We start from the raw sequence: 24,550 nt of genomic DNA, 5'->3' as shown, positions 1-24,550 counted from the left end.
TGGCATCAATGATGACTCCAAGATCCTTTCCTGCCTCTGCACTGCCAAGAAGGGAGTTCCCCAGCCTGTAGGTATGGTGCTGGTTCTTCCTCCACAGGTGCAGCACCTTGCACTTGTCAGTGTTGTGTGTGTGTGAGGTCACCAGGACCTTCAACGCGTATGCCTAGACAGGAGTATGGAGGAGTGGAGGCTCTGACCTTATACCCCCCATTTTAGATCATTGAGACAGAATCCAAAGGCCAGACCAAGTCCAGACCTTTGGTGTCTTGAGGGCTGTAGTTGTATGCATGTCTGGGATTTGAACCTGGGTCTCCCGCATGGCAGACAAAGATTCAATCGCTGAACCACAACAGTGTGTGTTATTGATGTGATTGAATTAAAAACCAGAAAAATGTTAACCTGCTGTCATGACACTGGATTACAGGTTATTGCTGCATAGTGTGTTACTTTTGTCTTAAATTAGACAAAACCTAAGTAAGCAACTTCATTTACTTCTAAAAGAAGTTGAGTATTGAAAGAAGGGATTTTTTTTAAACTGTATTCTGCTAATGACACTAACTCTGTAAAGACCGGGATTTCATCTGGCCTTTCAGGGAGTACACTGAGTTTTGTTTGTTTCTTTCTTTCTCTAGACTGCTTCCACTAAAATAGGCTGACCATGAACAAATGTCACCAAGGCTCACTACTGCTCTTAGAAATATCTGAAATGGAACACTTGGAACTAGCATAGTTTTGAAGTCTTTATTTTTCCCTTTCATAGTTCATGATTTGCGACAACAGTTGGCCTCCTTACAGAACCAACTTCAGCAGGTACAGTTAGAACGGGCCACACTGACTAATAAGCTGAAAGCATCTGAAAGAGAGATCACATCGCTACAAAATGTACGGCAGTGGTATCATCACCAGTTGGCATTGGCACAGGAGGCTCGTGTTAGACTACAGAGTGAGATGGCCAACATACAGGTATCTACTTGCATTATTACAGCCACCTCAGAACCACTTTCTACACCCTTGCTGCTTTCTTCTTGTGTTACCTTTTATCTAGCAGCACAAATTGTTCATAAACTTTTAAGATGGAAACCAGTCTAATTTATATGAGGTGCATATCAGTTTTTTCCTCTTTTTTTTTTTTACCTTGCATCACAAGATGTTAATTCTTGTCTAGTGCTCTGGCACAAATTGAACCAATGCACTTCCTGACAAGCTCATTGAGCATGCTGATAGATGTAGATCTGTGGACCCATGTAAGGTAATAGATTAAAGCATTGAGAGATTTTTGAGTTATCTACCGTACAACTTCTTTGCTGTCATCCGTATTTGAGTATTTGTATTTAATCTGATTCTTCCTTTTTGCAGGCTGGGCAAATGACCCAAGCAGGCATGTTGGAGCACCTCAAACTGGAGAATGTGACGTTGTCTCATCAGCTAACAGAAACCCAGCACAGATCCATTAAAGAAAAGGAACGGATTGCAGCACAACTGCAAAATATTGAGGTAAAGTTGCACCTCTGTGAATTGTATTGTGTTTAGTTTTTATATTTGCATTTGGTGATCATCTTATTTTCAGATTCCAGGTAAGGTAAGAAGGTATTTTTACAGGTAAAAGTGACGTCATCATGTTCTCATTGAAGTGCTATATATCTAACATTGTTTACATGATAATATATTGTTTTATATATGGTTCCCCAGAAAGCAACTGTTACTTCCCAAAACATTCAAACTACTTGTAAGGGAAACCTGGTTAGGCTGAATGCCTACCAGAAAGAAGCACCTTTAAAAGGCTTAAATACAATGTTGCAGCTCCCAAGACTTTCAGGTTCACAGTTCTCTGGCAAAGATCCTCACCTCTCTGGCACAGATTTCTGCTAGAGGTCCAACCTAGCAGAGCCAGGGGCCTGGAGCTTCCAGGATATGTGACTGCTAGACAGACCTGGAAAATTTCCAACCTGTTCGTATTGTAAATGCTTGTGAAAAGTTTACTCTGGGTCTGCAAACATATTGTTTCAATTCTTTCCTATGCTATACATTTTTTTTTATTGACTGTCAGTAAAATAAGAACGTTACTTAGGAATTCAATGTTTTACAAGTTTGCGGGAAGCACAATAACCCTTCCAAGGTATGTCCTAAATTTGGTAAACATCTGACTGGGTAACTTGAATGCCGACAACTGAATGATATGTGCTTTTTCTCTTCACAAAAATCTTCTCTGATGTTTTAAATCCATTACATTTGATATTTGTACTACATTCTTATAACAGCTCCTTGTTTTTTTGTTGTGCAGGCCGACATGGTAGATCAAGAAGCTGCATTCATACAGATTCAGGAAGCAAAGACCATGGTGGAAGAAGACCTGCAGAGAAAGCTGGAGGAATTTGAGGATGAGAGAGAGCAACTTCAGAAAATGGCTGATTCTGCAACAGCACTGGAGCTAGAACTTGATCAGGTAGACTCAATTATTAGTTAGCTTCCTAAAGGTTACAAGGTAGATATTTAACTTGAAAACAGCATAAATGAATTTTGCATTTACTGGATCTAAATTGTTGGAAGGATCATTCTAAATTATATGAAGGCATAAACACATTTGTGTTTCTCAGTAATTTCTAGATCAAGTTTGCTCAGTAACACATAACAATCAGGCTTGCAAATACCAAGTGGGAACAAAAGCCCCCCCCCCCCCAAAGTCTTGTGCATCCTTAACTATGACATTACTCCAGTTCACAAAACTGGAATTTGAGTTGAGCCTCTTCTTAGTGATGGAATTCTAAAAGAGCTACACAGTAGCAAAAGGTAGATTGATAGTGAATTGTGCAGACAGTATCTGGATATAGAGTGGAAGTCCAGATCAGCTGAAATTTATCTTTCTAGATAGTAATTTTCGTGACCTAGAGTTTCACTTTACACCAGTGTTTGTGAAGGATTTAATATCGTATTCCTGGGAGGTGGTATTCAGGATGGAACTAGACTGAGCCTGTGGTAGCTGATTTATGCTCTGGAAAAATGGCTAGGACTACTGGCACTTCGTGCAGTTTATATCTCTGCCAGACACTTTTTCACCTTTTTTTAAATTTCAATTTGAAAAACAAAAAGTTTTGTTTAGACTTCTAGGATTGTCAGCCTGGTCAGTTTGGCTCCGTAGCACTGTAGCTTTTGCATGGTATGACTCCAGCAATGATAAACAGAGTGAGTAGATTGAGTCTGTGTTTTAAAAAAAGGCAGCAGCTTAGGAAACTTAGGATGACGTCCAGCTACATGATGACTTCCTATTTTGTTTTAAAAAATTTATGCTTTTATAAAGTTAATTTCACAATTTAAAATTCATTCCAGTCTTTTATTTTTCAAATATTTATCTCTTAAGGTGAAACTGACTTTGCATCAACGAGATCTGCAGCTTGAATCTTTACAGCAGGAGCATCTTGAGCTCATGAAGCAGCTTACCCTGACTCAAGAGAGATTGCACGCCAAAGACCAGTCCTTGAGTGACCTGCAAACACGATATGATGAGCTGGACGCCAGGCTAGAAGAGTTTCAAAGTGACACTTCTTCCAAGGATGACATGATCCAGTATTTGCAGAAAGAGAAGATTGTCCTTGAAGTAGCTCTGCAAACAGCAAAAGCAAGCAGAGAAGAACTTGATGAAGGGGCAGAACGCCTGGGAGAAGGTACAGAGGCAACATCAGAGATATTGGAACAACTGAGGCAAGAAATAGCTGTAAAATCTAGCCAGGTAATTGATTTCTAGTATTATTCTTTTACAAATAACAGATAAAATATATTGATACAGGCTTGTGGAGCAGCTGAATGACTAGAGCATAGCTCCATAGAAAGCATTTGTCATATACCCATAAACCTTGATTTATATATTGGGGTATATCCATCAGTTTTTATAACTGCTTCATGTAAGTTGAGTAACCTTAATTTATTTTTCTATTACTGAAGTAGAATTTTTACAGTATATATTTAGTATATTTTATATCAGTTAACAGAACAGATGTTTTATATCTGTCTAATTCTTAATTCATGGAGTTTGAGAGGAACAGTTAAATTTTTGTGCCAGGATTTAATAGACTACATTGCTTCTTTATCAAGGAGCATGATGATTTCTCAAACCAGTTTTTCAAAATTGAACATTTTATATGAATTATAAGGTTCCTTTTAAATTGTTTAATGTGTTCTATTCATATTGTACTGTGGACTAAAGAACTTCCTCATGCATGTAGCTAACATTTGGTTGCTCCTTTTGGAATGCCTTAGTACTACTTTGTTTGAAATACTATATTGGGTCTCATGTTTATACAGTTCTATATGCTCACAGATTGATTCTCAGAATTCTTTGCTTGGTCACTGTACTACTTTACCAGATTAGATCTGCTTTCTACAGATGCTGCCATCATGCATTCTCTAATGCACAATGAATCTTTGACTGTTCCAAATTCTAGTTGCATAGTCAGGTTTGTTCCATAACTTATCTAGAGCCAGGATCAGTGACCTTTAGCAGATCCAGGCTGCAGCTTGACTCTCCCCCATCTCTCCTCCTCCACTGCAGATACCAAGACCCAGACCCTCAACAGGGAGGGAAACAGAAATGACAGAGCAGCAGGCTCTGCAACGGGGGAGTGTCTTAGAGGGGATGGGCATAACAGCGCAGGTCCATGCCACCAATTTTTCTTCCTCCTCATTGTATTTGACCTTTCTGAAGGTCAGATCTGACCCACAGGCTTTAGGTTGCTGACCCCTGGTCTAGAGGAGTGAAGCTAACCTTTTTGGTGGGTGGGCCACACTAAATAATCTCACACCTTCCTTGATCCCTTTCCTCTGTTTGATATACTGTCTACTTCCTGGTCCCAGCCCTGTCCTCCCTGCCCAATGTGCCACTGTGCTCACTGCTTTATCTCCGATCTGCCACCTGTTATACACAGTGGTTACCTGTGCCACTTGTGGCACTTATGCTGCTCTAGAGTATCCACACCTCAGTGTGAGACGGAGAATATACGTTTGTATGAGAGGCTGGCCATGGCCCGGGATTGGTATCCAACAATGGCATATTTTTTTTGAACGATAACGAAGCAAGCTCTGAAATGTTGGTGCCAAAAGTCAAAAGTATCTCTGCTAACACATGCAATATAACTGTCTCTTGGTTACAAATCATCTCCATTTTATCTTGAGCATGTAAATATGAATTGGTATAATTCAGAGATATCATGTATATGTGATGGCATAGTCAAAAGTGTTGGAGTGTTGTAGCCATGTTGATCCAGGAAATATGAGAGAAGCAAGGTTTTTTTGCATGATATATTTTATTGGACTGTTGTAAAGTTGGGAGAGCTGTCAAACAAACTTTGGGGCACAAAGTGTCTTTCTTCAGGCTGCTTATGCAGCATTGGAGATTTGTTGTGTGTGAACAGATTCAGAGTAAGAATAAACCAGATTATTTGGTTTGTAGTAGCATCACAATAACCAGTGAACATTCATGTTCTCGTTAGATTATGCACTGTATATGCATAACAAAAAAAGGGGAGTGGCTTTTTTTAAAAGAATTTACAATGCAGTTAAAGCACCACATCTGCATTTTTCCCCTCTTAATAGGTGGAAAATCTGCAACAAGAAAGTGCCAGCTTGAAAAAGCAGACCCAAAAGGTAAAGGAACAGTTTCTGCAGCAGAAGGTAAGTGTACATGTAACTTTTTTGAAATTATGTTTAAAAATAAACAGTACGTGCATTACAGCAAAGGCATATGCTAGCAATGCTGTTTTTCATAAGGAAGCATGAAGCCACTAACCTGCTTAAACTGCAGGCCATTATATCAAATTGAATGTTGTCACGTTTCATTCTGGGACTTATGTAACTTGTGTAGTTTTTGATTTTTATGGGAATCAATATAAAATAAGATGCATAAGTCAATTCTTGTCCCAGGTAAATGTAAGTGTTTTGCCTTAACCAAAAGATCGTAACACAAGATCTCTCAAGTGCTTTTGCATTAGATGATATGCTTTGCAACAATAAGAGAAACTTTGGAGTACTGTATTTAAATTGGCCTTGTAAAATTGTACTTGCATAGTCATTTAAAATAAATGTTTATTTCAGATTTTGTTTTGAATGTATATGGAGTCTGATCCTGACTGATAACTTGAAGTCCTGTTGTGTCTTTCCCACTTGTAGCAGGATCATTAGCTTGCTGTTTAGTTACCTTATTAATCCAACATCAAAGTTTGTTTTAACTTGTAAGCAGTGTTTTCAGGAATGTAGATTTGTTAATACCAGTCCTAATTGCAAAATATGGACAAGTATATTTTGTGCCAGGACAGGTAAAATTCCTGATTATTTTGTTAGGTTAAATACATTTTCTTTTATCTAGAAAATGGATAATATAATTCCAAAGATTATGTTTTTGAACTGTTGCTTCCTAATATAGTTCCATTTTTACAAGTGCTTGGGTTTTATCTTGCAGTCACCTACTAATTCTATGTAAAATACCTGTGAACCGGTTAAAAAAGTTGTGGAATATAGTACTGGCTTTTAAATCCGTTGGCACAAAATGTTGAGAATCCCCTTTATATAATTCCTTAAAGCTAGACATTTCAAAAGTTGCAGCAGGAAAGATTCTGTCCCCTTGAAGCTCTTTTGGTTTTAATGTCCTTGATTGCTGCTCATCTTGTGATATTTGAAAATTAAAGTATTGGCGTTTTTGATAAATCATCTATTCTTTGAGCAACTGTGCCATGGGGAATGTCTCTGTAATTCTGTTTTGTGTGGTAGGTAATGGTGGAAGCTTATCGAAGAGATGCAAGTTCAAAGGACCAGCTGATTAGTGAACTGAAGGCTACAAAGAAAAGGCTGGACTCAGAAGTGAAAGACTTAAAACAAGAGTTACTAAAACTTCAGGTTGAAAAGCAGTTCACTGAGGTGGAGCATTCAAAACTACAGAAAGAAGTGACCCAGGTTCACCAGCAGATGGTGGAGTTGGAAAACCATCTTCATTTGGTGCAGAAAGAGCGGGATGACATGGAGGCACATCTACAGGTGTGGAGGATGCTGAATGTTAAAGTTGTAAAGAATATTATATTATATGTCACTAGTTTTACTGATTGCTGAAATGAGATGCAAGTTGTGGTAATGTGCAAGTTCTTATGTTTTAAGTTCTCTTAGGTAAAGAGAGAGAAATATTTTTGAGAATCAGTATACTATTATTTTGGTGACTTTCTTTTTAAATATTCAAGTTAAACCAGAGCTTACCATAAATTGGCTGCCACATTATATATATGTTTTCTTTACTGTTTTCTAACAGTTTTCTTTACTGTTTTCTGGGACAATTTTTATACAGCAAACTAGAATATGAAAGTTTTGTGCTTAACACATTCTCCTTTTTTGTTCTTTTTCTTCCTTATTCTTCATCTTTTCCTCAAGTCTTTGCAGTTTGACAGGCAACAAATGACATCTCTGGCTGAGGCAAATGACTTATTAAAACTGCAGGTGGAACAAATGCAAGAAGAAGCTAAAAAGTAAGTTAGTTCTTTAGTACATCCAGAATAATAGCATTCATCATTCCAAGTGTGCATTAGCATACTGTACAAAAATTACAAATCGGTCTTTTCCCCACCCTATTGGGGAGTTAAATATTGAATTACCATTTTGGAAGTAAACAGACTTAGGCACAGAAGTTAACATGCCCAAAATTATGGAAGTTAGTGGGTTGGAACTTCTGAGTTCCAGGCTAAGACTTCTTTGACCCCCTCTAGCCTTAAAACGGTAACTGAACTAATAAAGTGACTCTATTTAATATAGAGTGTGATTATTTCATAGGTGCCAACTTTGGGAAATATATATTTTATTTATCTATCTGTGCCTTTTTATTTTTTTTTGTGTTCAGGAATTGCTTTTTATTAAGTATCTATAGTATAAGTAGTTACATTGAGACGACAACCTTTTAACTGCCTGTTTTTCTTTTTGAAGTTAGTTTTGTGCAATACTGTGAAAGTATTTATTTTCCATTTTTAGCTAAAATGCAGTATTAATTTAAGTATTTAACTCTTAAGAAGATTGCCAGCATTCTGTCTATAATACACTTTGCAATGCAACGTATGCTGTGTAATATATACAGTATGTTAACATTCTGTTCATATTTCCTGGGATTAATCATGGTTTATGTTCCCTGATTTTTTTCAGCTGCAACAGACTACAGCTCCAACTCTAAAAAAGCTAGCCAAACTTAAACCTTGAGATTATGTTTTTAACTCTAAAATTTGTTATTCCTTCACTTGCCTGAGGAGAGAGTAATATAATATTTTCTTTGTCTCTGTTAGTTTTCCTAAGTCCAACTATGATCATTTGATACTACCATGACTTTTGTCAGGCATGCTAGGAGGGGTGTTGAGGGATGGAGAGGGACATATTCAATGTTTATGTTTAGTCTCTGGATTGATCTTGGTGGTATTAAAGGATAAATGTTAGTATAGTTCTGTATAACCCAGCAATGTAATTGGCAAGAGAAATAATAAGCCTTTTTCTAATAGATAAAGTATACTTTTAGTCTGCAGTAAAGCTAGCATTGATCCAACACTGCTTGCTTTTACCTAATGTAAAAAACAGTTTATAACTTCAGAAAGCTGTAAGTGGCAAAGCAACCAGGGGTATTTATTACTATGATACTTTAAAGTGTGGCATAAGGCAAGAGGCACCTGAAAGTATACTAGTGGCAAGCAAGTGCTTACCACAAGCGACATTTTGCAATTCATGTACATCTAAACGGTTGCAGCCAGAGGCTGAAGCATTAACTATATTCTTTCTGTAACATTTTAAGCATCCACAAGTATTAAAGTGTTACCATGTTTGGATTGTGGCTTTAGCTGGCATAGGGAATGTGAGTGGAAGGAGACTCTTGAGGAAGGAGATAGCAGCTCTAGAGAACTCGCCACAGTAGAAATACATTTCGGTTCCAGACAACATTACCCAGGTGCACATGGAAAAATAATCTTGCTAAAAGATAGACTCAGGAGTAGAAGGGTGTGTGTGTCCTGCCTCCCAAGTCTCTTTAGTGATTTTGGACATTTCTGATGCACAAGTGTGACCTCAAAAAGATTTTCCTGTCAGCAGAAAATAGCTTTCTGTAATTTAAAAATGCTAGTTATGTGTAATTAACCAATTACCAGTGCCCCATAACATTAGAAATTTATGGTTTATCTGTTGAGAAAAGCTTTAATTTTTCTTAGATGATTTTTTTATTGATCCTCTGTAACTATCTGGATATAATTTGTTTGTTGCAGACACTAGGTCCTTTCATTAAGGCATATTAATCTGGAAAATTAATTTTTCAATATAGTTTTTCAGGAAGTTTTTTCAGCTAGAAATTCTCACTTTTTGTTTTCTCATTCTAGGGCCATTACTGAACAGAAACAGAAAATGAAGCGCCTAGGTTCTGATCTGACTAGTGCCCAGAAAGAAATGAAAGCAAAACACAAAGCTTATGAGAATGCAGTTGGCATTCTTAGCCGCCGGCTGCAGGAAACCCTCACAGCAAAGGAATCTGCCGAAGCAGAGTTGAGCAAGCTAAAAGCACAGGTTATTGATGGAGGAAATAACCAAGTTTCCCAGGTTAGCAGAATGGACTATCACTGATTACTGCTAAATCCTTAAAGATAAGGCTAAACTATGGTTCGTTCGTTAGGAAAGGAAAACTTGTAATACAAACGGTTTTGGGGCGTGATTGCATTTTACAAGATTTCATATTCTACTGAAAATCTTGTAAGGTTCATTATATTTCATATATAAATTAATAACACGGATTGTTGTCAAACCTCCTGCAATGACTTAAAGTCAGTACTGCTGTAATTATAGTTCCTTTCAGTCTAAAATAAACTAGAAGCATGGGTTTCAAATCTACACTAGTAGAATAGTTGCAGTACATTTCAGTTCAAGAATAATTCACTTAATCTTTTGCCTTTCTTTATTGCAGAAGCTATAAATTATTACTTAAATACTATATTTACAGTTTCCAGATCTGTATACATGTGTCCCTGGCTCAGCCAGGGAAAAATTGCCTTAACTAAAGCTGAGAATGGTTTGGGTTTATCTGAGTAAAATAAGACTGCCTATTGGTCACAAACTTCAGAAGAAAGGTCTGTGTTAGCCATGAATCTGTGTCATCATTTAAGCAGTAGTTACTTAGGCAATGTTTTCTTACTGTTCTGAAATGTAATAGACTCTTTTAATGATTACCTAACAATAGTTTTTCCTTGCCAAACACTTGCTTTATGCTGCCTCAAATCCCTCCTTAAATCCAACTATTTCTGCATAGCCTTCAAAAGCTAAGCTTTTTGATGCCGTGCCAAAATTTTAGCTGTGACTGTTTCTGTCATTACCAGATATAATGTAGTTGAAGCCCCTGAGCAAAGACGTAATTTTATATTTGCATTCTAACTATGGTATAGCATAAATAAGGGAATTAATTCATCGTTAAATAATTTCCATTAAGAAAAATAAAAAATCTGTTCATTGCAATAACATTTTTTTTCCTCCGAGTCAAACTGTTATCCGTTAAGCAACAGAAGGCACTTCAATATCTGCCAGGGTAATAGACTTGGTAAAAAAGTAGTTGCGTCTTGTAGTAGCTGGGATGATTGGCTAACCAGATTTCTGATGGTTTTACTTTTAGGAAAGGATTCAAGCTCTGGAGACAGAGTTGCAAGCTGTTAGCAGCAGTAAGACAATGCTGGAGAAAGAGCTGCAAGAAGTTATTTCACTTACCAGCCAGGAGCTGGAGGAATACAGAGAAAAAGTATTAGAACTTGAGGATGAGGTAATTGTTAAAGCTCTACCAGCAGCCCTAGTGAGGGAGGCGGGAAGAGATGATGATTTAGAACTGTAAATTTATTCAAACAGTGAAGTATGTTAAAAACTGGCATGGGGAAGGTTCGGCCACACTTGGTAAACTTGCTGCAAGATACCCAATCTTTATGCCTTCCTTTGACCCCTGGGAAACAAAGGAAATGAAATGAATGAAAGGTCTACATTAGAGACTGGTCAAATCTGGTCAAGAAATGTTAACTGTTGATGAATCCAGTTAATTACTTATTGAAGTGAATAGGAGTCATGAGTGTTCATTGACTTCTGGAATCAGAAATTAATATGGCATGAGAAATGTTCAGTAATGGTCACTGCTATTAGTATCTCATTTCTTCTTTCCTTTTCCTGTTGAAAGCACTTGCACAGTCTTCTAGCTGACTTAATTTGTGTTAGAAACAAAAAAAAATACAGATACACTTGAAATGACTTTTAAAAGTATCTGTTATTAAATTGGAGACTTTCCTACCGTACATAAAGCAACAATGAGGTAACATTCTGTTTTTTTTCCTTTAGCTTCAGGAATCTAGAGGCTTCAAGAGAAAGATAAAACGGCTTGAAGAAATAAACAAGAAGCTGGCCCTTGAGCTGGAACACGAGCGAGGAAAGCTCACAGGTCTTGGTCAGTCCAATGCTGCTTTGAGGCAGCACAACAGCATCCTAGAAACAGCACTAGCAAAAAGAGAGGCAGATCTGGTACAGCTGAATCTCCAGGTAGTTGGAGCATATGTAACTTTTTAGGGGAGAGAATATTTCCATTTTCAGAACTTAGCTATGTCCATAGATTTACATGAAAAGCAGATGTTTAAAGAAAATTTGGTGTATTTTCACCAGATTCAGGTTTTGGTGTGGATTAGGATGAAAGAATAATACAGTTCCAAATTACTGATCAAAATATGATTTTTATACTGGGCTAAACTAAATGTTTTCAGTGAAAATAGTAATGGAAATCTGCAAAAACAAAGGTGGCAAATGTAACTGTTATCACTGACGTATAAATGCCATACAAAGATCTTCTGCTGATATCAGTGTCAATACTTTTACTTAGTCTTGCATCATTTACCAGAATATAGCCTCTCCCTGCCCTCCCCCTTCCACCATAAAAAATAGTTTAACAACCTATATACACGCCTGTTAAAATGTAAACACCTCTGGGACAAGATGGCAGCATGCAGCGAGAGTGACTATAATGATGAGAAGTGAAGATGTGCCAAGGACCCTCAGGTGCTCTCTTTCAAAGGTGCTGTGGGATCTGTAAAGTACACAACAGAACAGGAAAGACCAACAAACAATACATTACATACTGTTTAATTTGCCTAGCTTTTGAATGCTCTTACTTATGGAAAAGCTGGATCTTTCTGAACCATATTATGAATTCCCAGCATTTTTAATTCCCAATTAGCTAATACATTTTTGGAGTGTGGCGGTTCTGATGGCTTCGTCACCTGTTTCCATTTGTGGTTCTGAGAGTCTTTTTATGTGGTCCATTTCCCCCACTTCAGGAGTCTGTCATGGCAATTATGGTTCCATATGAGGAAGATGTGATGGGAGTTCCCTTAAATGCACTGTTAATCTGTCAAAGCCAGGCTGAGAAATATGGAGGGAAGCATTCTGTCACTGCTAAATCCTGGTTTTGTGATTACTGTAGGTTCAAGAAGTCCTGAAGCGTAAAGAGGAGGAGGATCAGCAAATGAAACAACTTATTCAAGCCTTACAGACTGCCTTAGAGAAAGAGAAGTCAAAAGTTAATGACCTCAAAGAACAGGTAAGCTTCCCCTTCATTAATAGTAGATGATTTGAATAAAAAAGATTGGAAAGCAGTTTAAGTAAAAGTCAGGCATACAGTCAGCTGCTACCTGCAGCCATCTTTTTTTGGGGGGGCAGTAGCATGTAAGGTCCCTGGATGTGTCTCAACTTCTAACATGCCCTATATTAAGCACAGTTATGAGCTACCAAAATGTTAGCAGGGGGCTCCCTTGAAACATTTAATCAAAATTGGAATGATACGTACCTTTTCTCTGGATAAAAGTATTCTCCTCTATCCAAAGGCACCTCAAAAGACCCAAGGTAAATTTGGTTGTTTTGTTACATTAATGAATCTAATGATAAAATCCTTCCTTTTCTCCTGAAATGCTGGATGAGGAAAAACTATGTGTTTGTTTTCATAGGTTGCAGCAGCCAAAGCAGATGCAGCACATAACCGTCGTCACTACAGAGCGGCTATCCTTGAACTGAATGAAATTAAGAAAGAGCTACAAGCCAAAGAACTGCTTGTCCAAGCCCTTCAGGCTGAAGCAGACAAACTGCAGTAAGTACATTGTAAGGTATATTTACATTTGTCAGGACACAGTAAATAAAATGGTGATTGACTGAACAAAACATCTGAAAACTGCTTGTATAGTTGAATTTTTGATTTTGACTCCCTGGAATGGTTTTAGTGAATTAGTCCTGGCTGAGTCCTTCACTGGGTACATATGCATCTAGGTTGCAGAGAGAAACTCTTCTTCTACTATGTCTGAGTTGCATCTTATCACCTGCACTGCTTTTCAAGCATGTGAAGCATCAGTTAACTGTCAGGTTTTGTGAAATAGACAGTATTGTTGTACTATATGGGAATGTGAACTGGTCACTTGCTGCTGAACATACTGGTCATTCAGCCTCAGAATCCAGGGGCTTAGGAGCTTGAAGCAGAAGGCTGCAGTGAAGCAGTTGGCTAGTTTCTGAGCTCTTCAGAGTACATTTTTCAAAATTGGATGGCAAATCAATTTCTTAAAGTTTGTCTAAATGAAGACGTGATAGTGCTTTAGTTATACCCAGGGACAACCCATCTACCTTACTATGAATACAATGATATCAGTTACAGCATGTTTCTGTAGAAGTGTGGAATAAGTCACACTGATTGGAGCACTACATTATAGATGCTGTAGAAAGAAAAATCAGCCCTAATCAAAATACTTAAATGCCTATTCTTCTTCCATATGTCTGATGTAGATACAGAACAGTAATTATAATTTTACATTTAGGTGGTTGAGCCAGACAGTTGTCAGGAGCAGCGGAGTGTATCTCTGTGATACCTCCTTCATATTTGTGAATCGGGCATTGAGTCATTGTATGTTTCATGGTCTGTTTTAGGTGACTGCAGTTGCACGCTAGGGTTCTGAAATTTTTTCCATTTGTGCATCAGGTATCTGTGTCTCCCATGGTTTGTGAGGATATATATGGTTTAGAGTTGCCCATGAGTGTCATGGGAGATCAGAGCCAGGGACCTTCTGGATTGGATCTATCACAAGATGTTTATTTGGGACTTTGTGTCTATAAACTACCTGTGCCTATACATGCCTGTAAAGTGCTGTGGGTAGACTTGTCTCAGAACTTCAGTACTGCAAGTAACAACAATATGGATGTCTGAATAAATCAAAATGGAAACTGTCTTCCCTTAAAATAGCCTATTGACTTTTGGTTTTGTTTCTCCTCTTTAACTGGGCTAGTAACAGCTGTTTGATACATTTGTTAATAAGTACTTGGCTCAATATTGGTTTATCTCTTTTAGCAAAATGCTGTTTGTGGCTAAAATAATGACATGAACATGCAGGCAAAGACTGCCAAAGATGCAACTTGCCAGACTGTATTGCTGATTTTCTTAGTTGGTGCTTCAGGTTGATAACTTGTACCACTTTGCTTCTAAATATCTTCTTTTATTAACTATGTCTTCTGTTGTAAAGAGAGATGCCTAATGGTTCTTGTCTGTATTCTTGTTTTTGCCATTTCTGACCTAGGGCTGAGGATGAGAAACATTCCCAGGAAGTGTCACAGTTTCAGCAAGAATTGGCAGAAGCCCAGTCTCAGCTTCAGCTTCTGCAGAAACAGCTGGATGAGCAACTTAATAAACAACCTGTAGTAAACCAAGAGGTAAAACTTTGTAGTCAACTCTAACTTCTTTCACCCATACTTTAATGTATCTTATTTAGTATAACCCTCAAAAGGCCTAATTAAATCCTCCAAAGGTATTTGCATTTGTGTTAACAGATTTGCTAAAAAGTAGAAAATGTCTGCAACATAGGTAACAAAATAGCTTTTATTTTCTGATTGATTGGTCTTGTAGTTAATTTTAGGTGTATCCCAAAACTTTTTTTTTTCTGTAGGTTGAAGACCTCAAGTGGGAGGTAGAACAGAAGGAAAGAGAAATTCAGACACTAAAGCAACAGTCGGACATGACTGAACAGCGCAGTCAAAAGGAGTTAGAAGGAATGCAGCTGGTACTCCAGGTAATTGAGCTGACCTGCATGATTCTGAGGGACAAGGGCTTTCAATGAAGAGTAAAGTAATAGTAGAGGAGATTCTTAAGAGGATATTCAAAAGGGACCTTGTAAAGTTTAAAAAGAAAGTATTATACAAATGTCAAGCATAAAACTAGATGATTTAAAACTAAGAGGTTTTGTGTGTTATTGATTTCAGTTTCACTATTCTTTTTTCTGTTTATATGGCACCCACTTTGGACTATTAAAATAGGTTAGTTGCTCTTAAGTTACTTCCTAGACACACAGCTGCTGTGCTTGCAAAAACAATGGAATGTATGTGGGTGTGTTTAGTTTCTATCAAAATTGAAGAAAAGGATGGAAACTTTCTTCATTAATGTTGGATGTGTCAACTTTAATTTTTACAAAATTGCAACTTTACGTTAATATAACCTGACAGTGTTCTTTCAAGAAATAATGCACTGGTAAATTATTAAATGAATTACTTGGATGTGGACATGGTGTAGGACTTCTAATTAATAGTTATTAAAATGATGCAAATATCTATCACTGTCGAGAGGAGCAGGAATATGCTATTTAAATGTCTCATAACTGACTCTCTTCCAAAGTAAATTATTTTTAAGGTTGATAATAATGGCCCAATCTACAGAGGCATCTGCTTTTTTTTTTTAAATGTATCAAGAAATTGAAAAAATGTAATAGAATATCTAACCCCCCCCCTTCATATATAACTTGTAGTTTTCTGCCACTTAAACTTGGACCCTGTAACTGCTCAGCTGTACATTTTTCACTTTTGATTATTCCCTCATGACATTTTCTTAAGGTTTAAAAAACCCCTTTTTTTAAAACAGAATATCAAGACTGAGTTGGAGATGGTACGGGAAGATCTGTCAATGACTCAGAAGGACAAGTTCATGCTTCAGGCTAAAGTGACTGAACTGAAGAATAGCATGAAGAGTCTGCTGCAGCAGAATCAGCAACTGAAGATGGATCTGAAGCATGGGAAGATAAAGAAGGTACTTAAGTAGTAAAAAGGACTTTCTCTTAGAATAATTGGAAGTGCTGTGGAAACAGTCTTCTACAGCATAACCTTGTGAGGATCCTGGTATGACCATGTTAGATTAACAGTTAAGGGATAGTGGTTCTCTGTTGTTTTAAAAAATAAATCCTTAAAGAATTTTCTGGCTGCAAAACAAACTAAGCAATGTGGAGTATATGCCTTTTAAACAGAATGTCTTTCTATGCATTTGCAATGTGTTTATGGCTATGATTTTGGCATGGTAACTTTTAGTGAATTTCACATTAGAGGTACAAGTGAAAAAAAGCAGCTTTTGCAGGAAAGTTACTAGTTTTAATAACCTTTACAATTCCAGTGTACATGACAGTTAGTAGGGAAATGTATTTGTTGCAGTTATTGTCTTGTGAGGCTTGTAGTTTTAGAGAATTAATGCCTCCATTCTTTCCTGTAGGTCAGCATCCCTCTCTAAATGTGTAGCAGTCTGCATTTTAAGACTCACATGGTTGTGTGCATGTTTTAGGGAACATAGGGTAATTATATAAATATATATGAAGTAAAAAAAATCCATCATATTGAATATGTGGTTGCATTCACTGATGAGATTCAGTTTCTTCAAATTAATGGCTTCTGTGACTGCCATAACAAAGTCATAGCCTTAATCATACTTCATTCACATGTTTCTTCAATTAAATAAGCCACAAGTCTTTTTCTTTCTCTCCTTTGCAAAAGACAAGCAAGAGCTATGTGATGGACTATGGATAAATCTTTTGTTTTTAAATCAGTCTTTAAAGGTGCATATCCTGCCTATTCAGGTTGTTTCTGGTGTCTTTAATATTTTTACCCAAGAATTAACTTTAAATAGTGTCTTTATTGGATTCCTTGTTTAGCACCTGGAAACAGAGAAAATGTCTGTAACTCCCCAGCTCTGTTTATAGACCCAGTAGCTAGCTTAAAGATTTCCCTTACTAAATCTTCTTCTAATCTTTCTGTACTTGAAGTTGAACATATTTCATTCTAAGGACCCTAGTAAGGGGTCTTATAGGTCACTGATCAGAATTTACGAGTTGTGCCTTCAGCATAACCCAGAATGTTCAGAAAGGTATACTTTTGACCACATATGTTCTTTTTGGCTGCATTGTCCTTTTTTGTAACCATCTTTCTGTATAGTTAAGCCTGCCGTGAAGCCAGTAAGTTGTGAACCCCTTACTGCAGGGGTGCTCAACCTCCACCCCACAAGCCAGATCTGGCTTGCAAGAGTCTGCTTGGGTCCAAAATGGTGACAGCAGGGGAGTGGTGGCAGCAACTGCTGCTCCCTTGCTGCCCAGTTCCTGAACTTGTGGGGAGTGTGCAAAAGTCACCCAGGTCCTGACGTGAACACACTGGGGCCGGCTGAAGGTGATGTGGACCCAGTCCTACAGCTTGGGGCCCCAGGATACATGAGGGCTGATCCAGTCCACAGACTGGCCTCAAACCACTTATCTGGCCCATAGCAGCAAAAAGTTGAGTGTTACTGCCTTGCTGTATTATTTGCCTTTTTGCTGGTCCATTAATACTGTGAGAGGTTTGTTTTTTTTTGGTCAGATCCTGTTCTTGTTACCCGTATATAAAGCCAGAAAAGAAACTGAGCACCAAGCCTACCGGTCTAGACGTAATTACTGGTTTACTTACAAGTCTAGATGACAGACAGGACTGCTTAAGGCCAGGGGTATTTAACTCTAGGCTTGTGGAACCATGTCATTTGGTTCATGGTGCTCCCCAAAGGTCTGGAAATTTGTGGTGAGGGAATAATGGCAGCATTAGTTGCTGTACCCTTGCTGCCAAATTCCTGCAGCCATGGGGAAGCCCCTCAGGTTGGATATTGCAGCCCTGCGTGCCAGATGGTGCCAGTACATGGCTGGTTCTAGGTGTGTGGGATTGGGCTAGCATGCCATCAGATTGAACTCATGGACTGATTGTGTGTGCTGATCCTGCATGGGATCCAACCTACAGTCCAACCCTTCACCACACATGCAGCCTGTGGGGCCAGAGTGTTGAGCGCTACTGCTTTTTGCAGTTGTGTTGTGCCACTTCTGCCAGCCTTCACCATTGTTCTGAGCTGTTTTTCAGTGTGGATACATACTGTATACACTCTTTATATCTGTTCTTATATAGTAACAGTCAAGTTGAGGAAGGTGGTTTGTTTCATTTTTTTTCCCCTTTTAACAGAGGAAGGAACTGAAAGGAGAGACTAATTCAAATCCTGTGACGCCAGTGAAGATTCCCGATTGTCCAGTCCCTGCTGCATTGCTGGAAGAGCTGTTGAAACCACCAACAGCTGTGAGCAAAGAACCTTTAAAAAACCTGAACAGCTGTCTTCAGCAATTGAAGTATGACCCATTCTTTAAATCGTGTATTATTTAATTTAAAAAATATTTGAACAAGTGTGCTTCCAGTCTAAACAAAAGCAGTAGACATTTTAAAAGGAATTTTCTTTCCTACACAGCTCTCACTAGCACAGTGCTATGCATATCAATATTTGCTATAGCACTGGAGGTATTCAGAGCACTTTGCAGTAGGCAAGATGTATTGAACAGAAGCCTTGTCTCTAGATAGCTTACAGTCTTAATGCACAAATTGGTACAATGCAGAACAAGCAATCAAAGCAGGATTTATATATTTTTCCTTCTGAAATGGAATTCCTGATGTAGCAAGGGAAGATACTTGGCAGTATCGCCTTGCCGTATGAACAGAGTTGCAGTCCAGGCAGCATGTCAAAGGGAGAATGGTCATTATGGAAATGGAAATTTTCATTTCTGTAACTTTTTTTCATTTATCTTCCTGCAATGCTCCAAGTGAGATGTACTGCTAAAGCTGCCAAAATCCCCTCTGCTTTTGAGCTAAATATGTCCTGTAGAAGTTGCTTCTAGCTCAGGAACAAGTCCTGTATTTCTTGCAAAATTAATTCTCCTGTATGCACTACCTTGTGTTTCCATGTGGCTTCAGAGAACCTCAGATGGGTATCAGATGTCAGAAATGATCTGAAATAAACTAGTCAGTGTTTAATAATGCCTCTCCAAGTTTTCAGCTGATAAGTCTTTCCTTTTTCTCTTCTTTTCAAAAGGCAAGAAATGGATAGCCTTCAGCGCCAAATGGAGGAACACACTATTACAGTACATGAATCAATGTCTTCATGGACTCAGATTGAAGGGCAGTTAATGGACCTTACTTCTATCTGTCCCACAGCTGCATCAAGTGAGCAGGACATTCCTGTTGTTGACGGACAGGAACAGAATCATAATGCTGGTGACAAGGAAGCAATGAAACAATGACCTCCTCTCCTCACTGGTTGTTTTTTGCTTCACAACTGCTTTAAGTGTGTAAAAGAACCTCTATTTATTTGTTGTATTTTTAATGGAATTCAGATTTCTGCTTTTGCCTTCAACAGCAACAACAAAAAGAAAAGAAAAATTTCGGAAGGACTGGCAAAGCATTTAGTGCACAGTGCTGTATTGAGGGGTTCCTATAAAATCATTCATCTCACTGAAGTAATGAAAATTGGAGAGTGGAGGGTGGGGAAGGAACAAATGATGAAGTCTAAGGAGCATTCCAGAGGAAGGATTGAAAATATTTATTTATGAATTATAACTAGAGAGAGGCCAAGAAGACAGTGTTGTTCTAGATCTGCATCTGTTTAATTGGGCTAAGAGAGTGCCGCACTCTTGCAACATCAGATTTTTCCCAAGTTTTCTGCCGTCTTGGGCTGCATCTACATTACATCTGGAAAAGTAATAATTTCCTTCCATTTCCAACTCTGAATACTTTGAAAATCAGATTGCAGGTGTCTGGGTTTAAGATTTGGCTGAACCTATCTCCTAATTATGAAAAACAGCTTTGAGCTTTGCTAAAGGAAAAAGGCTTCAAAATATGATCGGTGCAGGCCAGTTATTAACTGACAAATCTGCCCAGGATGTTTTCTGGAGTGTGGTGATTGCCTTCTTGCAGTACAGGCCAGTAAGAAGCTTTGCTTCACTGCACATACACACTTTTTTTCTTTGCACCTTTTTGGTTAGGTTTTGAAGTAGACATACCTGATAACGGTCTGTATATACATATGAAAAATCATAATTTCCTGACCTAAAGTATCAGTTTTAATATTTTAATATACTTATATACTGTAAGTTGGGATTGACCTGGGTTTTTTGTTACTTATTATTTTAATGTTACATTTAAGTTTGCTGTTGGACAATATTGTACATAAGGCTTAGGGAAACTAGCCCCAAAGCCAGAGCTTTTAGAAATGTAATTATTTCACTGGTATCTTTCAAAGACAAAAATGATAATGCCTTTAAAATTTATTTTTTTTATTAGCTTTATCTTCCCCTTCCCTTTCTTGTTTTGTTCCCAGTGTGTGCACATTGTTCATGAGTGGGAGCGCTGGCACTACTGTGACCTCTTCTGCAGAGGCACCTTGTTTTACCTAATGCAATGTTACTGAAGCAACCTGCCTTTAGATACTTTTTTGGCTGGTCCCATCTATATTATAGTACAGTGAAAGGGTCCTCCCCTTCCTTCTTATTCTGACATCAGCACAGACACATTTTTTGCCTACTGTACGCTTGGAATCATGGTGTAGCACATGACAGACTTACACTTAGAAGAATGACTGGATGGTCCCAAGTGAGTATACTGTTGTTTTTGTTGAAAGTGAGGAAGATAAGATCAGGTATGTTCTTTCAGGTATGTTGGATTTTTTTTATCAGTTAGTACAGGTGGATTAAACATGGATAGGGTTCTCTTCAAACAAGATTTATTCAAAAAAAATTAGATATATGCCTACACAGAAAAATTATCCTCGCCTCTCTTTGTTAGGTGTTCCAGTTCTATCTCATTAGAGGGGATTGGCTTTGGGCAGCTGCTTTAGAAACCAAGAACCCTGCCTTTAAAGTTTTGCAGTTCTCTGGATCAAGTTCTAAGCCAACTAAATAGTGTGCGCTTACAACAGTGTCTAAACTGACTAATGGTGGAATTCCACTACCATAAGGTCAGGTGGGACTGACCTTAAAGATTAGAAGTCAAGTGTTTCAGGTTGGAGAGGAAATGAATGGGTTTAGTGTGGCATTAGGTGCCCCTCATGTAGGATTTCTGAACCGTTTTAAAAACGTCGAAAGCTTTACTGACTAGCCCAGATGTGCTAATGTTTATATACTACTAAAGTCTACTTCACAGAGTAATGGTACTGATTAATTTTGCTGCTGTTCATGTTCTTGAAGTTGCCTGTATATTATGCTCTAAGAGGAAAAAAGATAGTGTATTGTTAATTGAAAAAGTTAAAACTACATAATGAATAATATATTCAGTGCAAAAATTATATATCAAGTGTTCAGGTTTTTAAATAAAATACCATTTGTGCAGGGTTAATGTTTGCTGTTCATTTTGATAAATCATTAACTACAGGTAAGAATTTGTTAAGTTTTAATTTGTGAGCTTGGCAACATTTGTACAGATAAGACATTTTATCTGGGATCAAAAAAGCCAGAACTGTAACAAACATTCATAGTTCTTCAAAATGCCTGTCTCTCTCACTATTATACTAGTAACTGTAATGCAATCCTGTTTCAGGTCAGTGCTGCATCTTTCTTGTTAGTTCTTTACAAGACACCTGAGTGCGTATTTGATACAGCAACGTAGCCTTAAATGTACAGTTTTCCTCTGACAGGAAGAGATTGTTAAGATAGGGGATGTATTAGTTATATGAGAACTGATTTCTTCTTTACCCCACTCCTCATCTGTGTCTGAGAGTACTCAGTTTCCTTATCAGGACCCTTATCATAACCATACTTCTTTTTCTCTTTGTATCTATCACCTGTTATAAAATCAAATACAAAACACCATCGTCTGACCAAAGAACAATGGATGAAACTTGAGGACCTAATTACATGAGATGTCGAGTACAGCCAAGGCTTACTAAAATGACAGGAGTTGTGGGAAGTCAACAGCTCCTGCAGGTGCTCCACAAATGATTAGGCCTTTCCCTTGTAACCCAGCAACTCTCTTCCTTAATTATTCTGTAAGGTGGTCGTTTGTGTGTTTCTTTAAAAGAATTCTCCTTTTCACCCTGGGATGCTAAGTATGTTCTCTCTACAGCAGTCTCCTAAGAGTAGGTGTGGGGAAAAAACTTGGTTCCTTCTTTGAAACAGCCCCATTAAGAGGAAAATCAGTGCCTCATTTAACATTGATATGCTTTTAGAATTGTTTTCAGTAGTGGAATGTATTTTGTAAATCTTTTCCCCACTCTGGTAGTTGCGACTTTTCCAAATCATATGGAAGAAAGAGAAATTAATGTTGTTGTACTGTAAGAATATTTTAAGTGATAAATGTTGGTAGAGGCTGCAGCACTCCTTTATAAAACAGTGTTGCTTTTTGGAAGACACTTAAAACAGCTGTGCATTAAACTGACTTTGGAAAGAAATTAGTTACCGAGTCTACTATTGCTAAATGTTGCACGAAGCTCAATTCCACTGTCTTCCAGGTTGCTTGGAAATTTTTATATACTGTGTTAGGTCAAGTCAGTCCTTCCATTTCTTGCGCAGAGGGTCTGATACCATATTCTTCAATTAGGCAACAACCCTATTGAAATCAGTAGGTGTTCCACGTATGTAAGGATTAAAAATGTGTGCTCAGAATGGAATTTTTAGTGCACACATCTTTATGTATGTGAACTATAATAATGTGGGTGTTTAAATAGAGTTAGTTAAGCCATCCCTTACATGCATTACTGATGATTATTCTTGGCAATATAAATGAGACTCTAGATGGCATCCTCACTACTTGTCTAAGCAATGCACAAACTGTGAGGCGTGTTATCTTAATTTTGGCAATGCAATGTCAATTTTTTGCATGTCATGTGTATTGTGACCATAAAGCTTTTTTTTATGGTTCTGTATTTTTCCTGAGAAAGCAGAGACAGTCTCAAGAAGCCATTAATGCTAGTCAGCTGGAAGATGGTCACACTTGATTTCTAATAAAACAGATAGCTTCAGCCCTAGAAAGTTCTCTCAGCTAAGAGCAGCCTTGTCCATTACAGATGCCCAGATTTCTTATGTTCTGAGTACTGTAAAAGTTAAACTGTCATGTTTTATACATGGTTTTCAATAATCTAACGTCTAATCAAATGGTGAAGTAGAAGGACAAAAGTAATCATTTCATAATGGTTTTTAAATGGGAAACCAGGGGATAAAGGAGTTATGTACAACTAAAGATTCTGACCTTACAAAGCATGTTAATTAAAAAATAAATAAATTGTGCATAGGAATTCCTTTAAACATTTTGTGCAATAAACTATTTTTGGTAAAGGGCTCTGTGTTGTTTTTACTTTGATAACAACTTTTGTATCTTGGCAGCAAACTTTTTACTTTGTTTTTACATTTAAGATTTCATAGACATTAGGGCTGGAAGGGACCTCAGAAGATTGAGTCCAGCCCCCTGACCAAAGGGCAGGAAGTCAGCTGGGGTCATAGGATCCTCCAATTTGCTCTTGAAGGTGTTCGATGTAGGTGCTTGAACCACCTCCGATGGCAGGCTGTTCCAGACCTCGGGGGCTTGGACAGTAAAGAAGTTCTTCCTTGTGTCCAGCCTGAAACGGTCTCGCAGTAGTTTATGACCATTCAACCTCGTCATCCCTTGGGGCGCTCTGGTGAACAAACTTTCCCCCAGATCCTGGTGGTCACCCCTGATAAACTTATAGGTGGCCATCAGACAACCCTTAGCCTGCGCTTTTCCAGGCTAAAGAGCCCCATGGCTCTCAGGCTGTCGTCGTAAGGTCCGTTTTCCTGACCTCTGATCATGCGCGTGGCTCTTCTCTGGACTCTCTCAAGCTTCTCCACATCCTTTTTGAATTGTGGAGCCCAAAACTGGATGCAGTACTCCAGCTGCGGTCTCACCAAGGCCGAGTACAAGGGGAGAATGACGTCCTGGGATTTGCTTGAGAAGCATCTATGGATACAAGCCAGTGTTTTGGTCGCTTTAGTAGCCACAGCATCACATTGCAGGTTTATGTTCATCTTGTGGTCAATGATGACCCCCAAGTCTCTTTCTTCTGTAGTGCTAGCCAGCCTATAAGGATGCTGCAGATTTTTCCTCCCAAGATGGAGAACCTTGCATTTTTGGTGTTAAACACCATCAGGTTCTCATCTGCCCATTTGCTGAGCTTGTCCAGGTCAGCCTGGATCACCCTGTCTTCTGGTGTGGATGCTTTGCCCCAAAGTTTGGTGGCATCAGCAAACTTGGCCAGTTCGCTTCTGACTCCAATGTCCACATCATTAATGAAGATGTTGAACAATATGGGTCCAAGGACAGAGCCCTGGGGGACCTCACTGATCACAGGACACCATGATGATTTGACTTCCATCAGTTACTACCCCCTGGGTCTGACCACAGAGCCAATTTCCCAGACAGCGGATCATGG

The 24,550-nt window shown here is 38.3% G+C and overlaps 1 protein-coding gene across 4 annotated transcripts in view; it reads left to right on the top strand.

The window, feature by feature from the left end:
• GOLGA3 (golgin A3) overlaps positions 1–23,441 on the top strand; it is a 40,549-nt gene extending 17,108 nt beyond the window's left edge. For all 4 annotated transcript variants that reach the window (XM_019507004.1, XM_019507003.1, XM_019507005.1 and 1 more), the window contains 17 exons: positions 761–963; positions 1,357–1,494; positions 2,282–2,443; positions 3,356–3,724; positions 5,584–5,661; positions 6,754–7,017; positions 7,402–7,496; positions 9,369–9,585; positions 10,646–10,789; positions 11,350–11,547; positions 12,482–12,598; positions 13,002–13,141; positions 14,610–14,742; positions 14,976–15,098; positions 15,941–16,105; positions 18,313–18,473; positions 19,208–23,441. In XM_019507004.1, coding sequence (XP_019362549.1) covers positions 761–963; positions 1,357–1,494; positions 2,282–2,443; positions 3,356–3,724; positions 5,584–5,661; positions 6,754–7,017; positions 7,402–7,496; positions 9,369–9,585; positions 10,646–10,789; positions 11,350–11,547; positions 12,482–12,598; positions 13,002–13,141; positions 14,610–14,742; positions 14,976–15,098; positions 15,941–16,105; positions 18,313–18,473; positions 19,208–19,415 — 2,915 coding nt within the window. In that variant the 3' untranslated portion in view covers positions 19,416–23,441. The remainder of the gene's footprint in view (positions 1–760; positions 964–1,356; positions 1,495–2,281; positions 2,444–3,355; positions 3,725–5,583; positions 5,662–6,753; positions 7,018–7,401; positions 7,497–9,368; positions 9,586–10,645; positions 10,790–11,349; positions 11,548–12,481; positions 12,599–13,001; positions 13,142–14,609; positions 14,743–14,975; positions 15,099–15,940; positions 16,106–18,312; positions 18,474–19,207) is intronic.
• Positions 23,442–24,550: the final 1,109 nt, after the last annotated feature.

Source organism: Gavialis gangeticus, unplaced genomic scaffold, assembly GCF_001723915.1.
Source record: "Gavialis gangeticus isolate Ggan-Ray unplaced genomic scaffold, GavGan_comp1, whole genome shotgun sequence".
Lineage (NCBI taxonomy): Eukaryota > Metazoa > Chordata > Crocodylia > Gavialidae > Gavialis > Gavialis gangeticus.
Note: the sequence above shows the minus strand (reverse complement) of the source record. Positions and strands in the feature narration are given on the sequence as shown.